Source organism: Cavia porcellus, unplaced genomic scaffold, assembly GCF_034190915.1.
Source record: "Cavia porcellus strain 051 isolate PalLab524CR breed Dunkin Hartley unplaced genomic scaffold, mCavPor4.1 scaffold_8, whole genome shotgun sequence".
NCBI classification, from domain to species: domain Eukaryota; kingdom Metazoa; phylum Chordata; class Mammalia; order Rodentia; family Caviidae; genus Cavia; species Cavia porcellus.
In genome coordinates this window covers 41,776,309-41,782,832 of record NW_026947491.1, presented here as the reverse complement: position 1 = coordinate 41,782,832, position 6,524 = coordinate 41,776,309, and the positions used below count along the sequence as shown (strand labels likewise).

General features: G+C 36.3%; 1 protein-coding gene and 1 non-coding gene across 2 annotated transcripts; both read right to left on the bottom strand.

Moving 5' to 3' along the window:
* Positions 1-224: 224 nt before the first annotated feature.
* On the bottom strand, positions 225-1,769 carry LOC100713130 (protein SET-like). The gene has a single exon (XM_013159106.3). The coding sequence runs from the start codon at positions 1,767-1,769 to the stop codon at positions 1,008-1,010; it is 762 nt and encodes a 253-aa protein (XP_013014560.3). The 3' UTR covers positions 225-1,007.
* Positions 1,638-1,744, bottom strand: LOC111753351 (U6 spliceosomal RNA). Its single transcript, XR_002788159.1, has one exon. It is a non-coding gene; the product is annotated as a U6 spliceosomal RNA (small nuclear RNA).
* Positions 1,770-6,524: the final 4,755 nt, after the last annotated feature.

Genomic DNA, 6,524 nt, shown 5'->3' with positions numbered 1-6,524 from the left:
ATAAAGATGAGTAAGATAAACTTCTTTTTTTGTGTGTGTACACATGTAGTTTTATTGTAACAAAGCAACTTGTACACTTTGAACATTTAAAACTGCGCATCACCTTTTCCTTTCCAGTGAAAACAAAAAAAAGATTTTAAAAATAAACCAACAAAATTACATTAGAGAATGTCAATTCCAAATAAAACCCTACAGGTTCTGATTCTCCCATCGAGTGGCAGGGCTCAAGTCATCATTAGGAGATAATTTTATTTTTGAAAGTGTCATCTTAAACTGCAAGGATGTCTGTTAACATCACAATTAAACATGCCAAAGGAGAAGCCATGTTGTCAAATGCCCGCTTAACCCACCCAACATCTCAAACCCACCCTCTGCTGACCTTCTATACCCCATTTTTTAAAGTTTTTTAAAAATCTTTTTTTAAACAAGAGAAAGTAGACAGGTACATGTTGGTAAATGCTAACTGTCCATATTCACATAGAGACACAGTGTAATCTCTGAGCCCAATATACAGAGAAAGGAGGAAAAAAGCTAGAATTCTATGCACTACTACACATGGGCCTAGCCCCCTCCAGCTTCCAGCAGAGTGAAGGGAGTGGAGGGTTTTCTTTTTTCCCACAGAGCACGGTGGTGGTGTTGATTCCAAAAGTGAGTGTGGAGATAGGAGGGGATCAAAATGAATTTAGAACAGAAGGTTGTAGAGATCCTTTTCCCACTGTGTTCCGTTCAAGGTTTCACCCCACAAAGTTGAGAACCACGGTGTGTGAGAAGAGAGACCTCAAGAACAGGGTGACTGAGCACAAGAGGGGGAAAAAAGACTGTAACTTGCTCCCAGGGACTGGAGAAAATTAAAATTAAAATTTTAAAAAAAGGAAAAAACAAGAAGACTGGAATCCATCAGTGTTCAATTAGTCATCTTCTTCATCCACCTCTCCTTCCTCTCCTTCGTCATCATCTTCATCTTCTTCACCCTCATCTTCATCTCCTTCTTCATCAATGTCTTCTAATCATTCTTCTTCTTCATCATCATCATCATCTTCTTCTCCTTCCCCTTCCTCATCATCCATATCAGGAACCAAATAGTACTGCAATGGATTTGGCCAAATGTCATCTTTGATGACCTCTCCTAACTCATCCACACCTGCATCAGAATGGTCAGTAAACCAAGTAAAAAAGCTCTCAGGTTCTTCATGCTGCCTCTTCCTACTGGCTTTATTCCGTGTTTGACTTGAACGTTTCGTCAAATCCTTTCCAGATTTCCATTTGATTTCAGTGGACTTTGAAGATGGGTCACCACTCTCATTCAGATGAAATTCTTTGGAAAGAACTTTATTTTCGAAGTAAGGATTTTCATCAAAATAAAAATCTATTCTGTAACCTGATTTTATGTCTTCAAATTCTGTCACTTCAACTCTGGTCAAATAATGCAATGCTTCTTCATCTTCTTCCCCAAGCAGTGCAGACACTTGTGGATGGTTAACAAATGTTGTTACCCCAAAATTGGGGATTTTGGCGATCAGTTCTGATCTCTTTTGAAAAAATGGTTGGCGGAGTTTGTTATATTTCTGTTCTACTTTCAATATCTCCTCACTGGCTTGTTCATTAAGTCTGTCTATTTCATTTTGTACTTCATCAATAAAAATATGGAACGCTTCACGAATTTGCGTGTCATCCTTGCGCAGGGGCCATGCTAATCTTCTCTGTATCGTTCCAATTTTAGTATATGTGCTGCCGAAGCGAGCACTAAGATAAACTTCTAATGAGCTCATTAAGAAAGAAAAGATGCAAATAATCAAATTACACAATGAAATAAAGGGAAATAGCTACAGGCACAACAAAGAAAATACTATGATGGGGCTAGGGTTTTAGATCAGTGATACAGTGTTTCCTTAGCATGCAGAAGCCCATGGGTTCAATCACCAGCACCACACACACTCATATTACAGCTAACTATAGGCCAGTATGTTTAATAATATAGGGTAAAGATGATAATTCTTGGAAAATTATATTTTAAAATTGACAGAAGAAAATTATGAATGAGCATAGTAAATACTTAGAAATACAATGGTGATTTCAGGCTTTATTTATAAAAAAGTAGTAAGGTTTGTAGGAGGCTTTATAGTAAGTTTTATCAAATCTTCAAGGAACAGATAACCCTTTTGTCAATTAAATTATTCCAGAAAATAGAGGGGAAATGCCTTTTTAAAATTCCACGATCAGATAAAAAGAGTTATAAACAAGTTATGGCGGCACATATCTGAAATCCCAGTACACTGAGAGACTGGAGCAGAAGGACTACAAGTTTTGAGCCCAGACTGGACAACTCAGTGAGACCCTGTCTGTAAGTAAGTAAACAAATAAACAAATAAATTGGGCTGGATGCAGAGGCCCTGAGTTTAGTCCCTAATACCACAAAAATAATTTAAAAATAGATAAATTATGTTCTTAGTTAAAACTATCCTCTTAGAAAATACAGCTTAGTAAACATGTCAATTCTTTCTAACCTAATCTATAATTTCAAATTAATTAAACTTAATAGAAAATGTTTCAAAATTTAAGGTTAATCATAGTAAGGTATAGCAGCATACGCCTGTAATTACAGCACTTTGAAAGACTGAGGCAGGAAGATTGTCATGAGCCTAGGCTACATAGTGAGTTCAAGGCCAGTGTGAACCATGTAGTGAGAGTCTGTTTCAAAAAACCAAAACTTTCACAACCAAACCAACACACAAAAACTTATGGGCAAAAGTTGACAGATTATTAAACATAGAAAAAGAAGCCAATAAAACCAAATCTTGGCATGAATATGTGAGGAAACTAACTACTTAAACATAAAATGTGGAACGGTAAGCTGATACAGCCATTCTAGGAAGCCTCCTGGGTGTACTTAGTGAAGTATATAGGGATATGTCCTAGAAAGACTGTTATGTGGGTTACCACCAAAACATACAAGGATTTGTCCAATTCTATCAATAATAACAGGGTATATAGGTAACCTACATGTTTTAACTAAGGGGATCAACACATAAAAATTGATGGAAAAAATGTAGCAACTAAAGGAATCAAACTAGATATACATGTAGTTATTTACTGTATGTCAAACATAAGTGATAAATGAAAAAAGGATATTTAAATCATAATATTAATTCTGCATATTAAAACATACTTTCTTGGTTCTTATGACTTTTCCCATACCTTCTAAAATTTATACATAGTAAAAAAGGAAAGCAAAAACTCCTACAACTGATACTAAATACATTTAAAAATCCTATAATACTCAATTTATATGCAAATTGGGAAAACTACACTGCAGACCAGGCAGAATCCTTGCAAGCATGCAGCAGTCACTGGTGCTGCTTAAAAGACTAAGGGTTCAAAATAGAAGTTCTTCTTAGCTTTGGTGAAACAACGTAACATTAAACAAGTATTCATTCCCAGAAGGAAGGTGCCCAATCCAGAATGGGAACAGTGGTGAGTTGATCTGATACACAGCACATTAGCTCAGGTCACTGGAGTCATAAAGACTTAGAAAATTCATACAAACATCAGAGATAATCTTTAGAAAGTGTTTCTTTTAGGATAAATAGGGACTTTGGAAAGTAAAATAATTATTCCTGGTAATAAACTGAAAAAAAGAGAATTAGCAAGTTTGACTGAAAGGTAGATTGAGAAAACAGCTCCTCACTATAATAACAGAAGAGGGCACTCTTGAGCTGAAAAACCAGGAAAAAACCTCAAATCATTTCCATTCTTTACAAAAGATTCATTTGTTAAAAGTCCAGAAAAACTCAATATATTCAAATATAAATAACAACAAAAATTCAGTGTTTATAAAGCCAGTATAAATGGAAAAAATGAAACAAGAACCACAAGTTATAACATGAAAATATAAAAAAAAAACCCAAAACAAACAAACAAAAAAAAACCCCAAAAAAACTGAGTCCTAGAAGCAGAAACTACAAAACTGCAAGACACATAAGTGTAGTCATTCTGGTGTACCCCCAGACAGCTACCCACTTCAGGCCTAATGCACTCACCTTCCTAGTTACTGTCAACGTTGATAGCTGTGTACTTCTCTATTTTCTTCAGTTTAAGAAAAGCTCTTCATCCAAGGTCACATCCTTTCCCCAAAGGTTCACACACAACAGTGACTGGTACCCATGTCAGGATACAGAAGTCCAGGCACAAAGGCAGAGAATCCTGAAAGGCCACCCCAGCCTCAAAGCTCTGAATGAGATTGGCTCAGGTCTTTGTTGCAATTGCATCTCAGCCAGTGATGTGCTGGCTCCTGGTGGTCTAAGAGAGCCAGTTGTTTCATTTTAAGGAGATGTGTAAATAGGTTATTAACACAGCCATTATAAAAAATTTAAATTACATATAAACTTAACTAAATTACAGTCAAAATCAGTTAACAAATGTTTAAAACATTACTTTCTAATTATTTTACTATATTTACTAATATCTATGCTCCAGAGGCTATGTCTGCTAGATCTGAATGGGTGCTACTATGTATTTCTTCCTAAGTCCATGTTCACTGACATTATTAATTTAAAATTAGCCATTTATCACTAAAAATTGTCAAATATTATAGATCGGGGCTGGAGATTTAGGTCAGCGGCATAAGCACCTACCTTGCCACCAGGCAGACGTGAGTTCAATCCCGGGTACCGATAAAAAGGAAAAAGACAAAAAATCTATCTATCTATCTATCTATCTATCTATCTATCTATCTATCTGTCTGTCTATCTCTCTCTCTCTCTCTCTCTCTCTATATATATATATATATATATATATATATATATATATATATATTATAGATCAAAGCCCCCCACAATTGGCGGTTAATTATTTACTAGCACATCATAACTGCAGTTCAGCTGGTCCATCCATCTGACCCTTTCTCTACTTTGTCACTTTGTCACAGGTACTTTCTAGCACATTTTATGCATATGTATCTGTCCCAGAGTCTGTGTTCCAGGGAATGTAACCTAAATCAACAAAAAATAAGAGCTAGGACTAAATGTCCATATATATTTTTTATTTGTTTGTTTTTCTTTGACACAGGCATTTGCTATGGAGTTCAGACAGGCCTTGAACTTACTTTGTGGCTCACTTGCAGTGATCCTCCTGCCTCAATATCTAAAGTGCTGGGATTATAGGCGTGTGCTACCACTCCTAGCTGTTGTTGCTGTGTTGAGACAGGGTCTCGCTATGTGGTTCAGGCTGGCTGTGAACTCATACCATAGGTAGCCCACGCTGGCCTGGCAAGATTCTCCTGCATTAGACTCCCAGGTGCTGGGATTACAGGTATGTGCCATCTTGCCTGGCCTAAATGTATAGTAAATGGAAATAAACACTGAGGAAAAATTAAACAAAGGGAGTAAAAAAGATTTAAAAAAATGTGATATAAAACCAAACAAGATCCAACATATATATTTCTGGATAACTTTAAGAAAACCAAAACAATGGAACAGAATAAATACTTACAACTATAATTCTAATTCAATCACACTTTTTTGAGGAAGAAGAAAATAAAACTTAGACCCACGTAATAAACACAGATTGGCTAACTCTTAGATATATTCCAGGAAATTAGTATAGTTTAATACAAAGATGTTACATCTTGCCGGGCGTGGTGACTCATGCCTGTAATCCCAGCACTCATGAGGCTGAGGTAGGAGGATCATTGGGAGTTCAAGACCAGCCTGGGCTACAAAGTGAGCTCAAGGCCAGCGTGAACAGCGTAGAGAGACCTGTAAAAAAGACCAAAAAAAAAAGATGTTACATTTAAACTGCCCAGCAGAAAGATCAAGTCACTTTTTAAGGACAGTAAATCAGTTTGGAATCACTGTGCTCACAAAACCAGCTAGGGATTTAGCTCAATGGGCTAAGCACCTGCCTGGCAAACACAAGGTTTGAAGTTCAATCCCCAGTCCAAAAAAAAAAAAAATACACAAACATAGAAAGTAGTAAAGCAACAGCTGCATAACACAATCAATGGAAAATGTACACCAAATGTTCATTTAGTTTCCAAATCTCTTATTTCAAGGAGAAAAAGAGAAAAAACAAAATTTCAAAACACATCAATAAGGGGGCAACAGTGATACATACACTGCTCACTGTCATCCCTGCATCACTCACCCAGAGCACAAGACATCTGCATTCAATTGTATGAACAACACAGGCACAGATCTTTCACTTCAGTAAACTCAGAGAAATCAGGGGTATAACTATCTTAACTATTTTATATACACATACACAAACATGTTTTAGCATCTCACACTGAGACATGATATTTACATGTGTGTCTTATTAATGAGTATAGTATCAAATTGCATCCATTTACCTATACAGGAGACCTCCAGTTTATCCTTTTTTATGGCTGAGTTGTATAAAAATACATCTTTTTTACTCATTCCTCAGTCAGTGGGCATTTAGGTTGTCTCCAAGATCTGGCTATTACAAATTGTGCTGCTATAAACATGGGTGCACATATATCACCGGGTATGATGTTTTTAATTCTT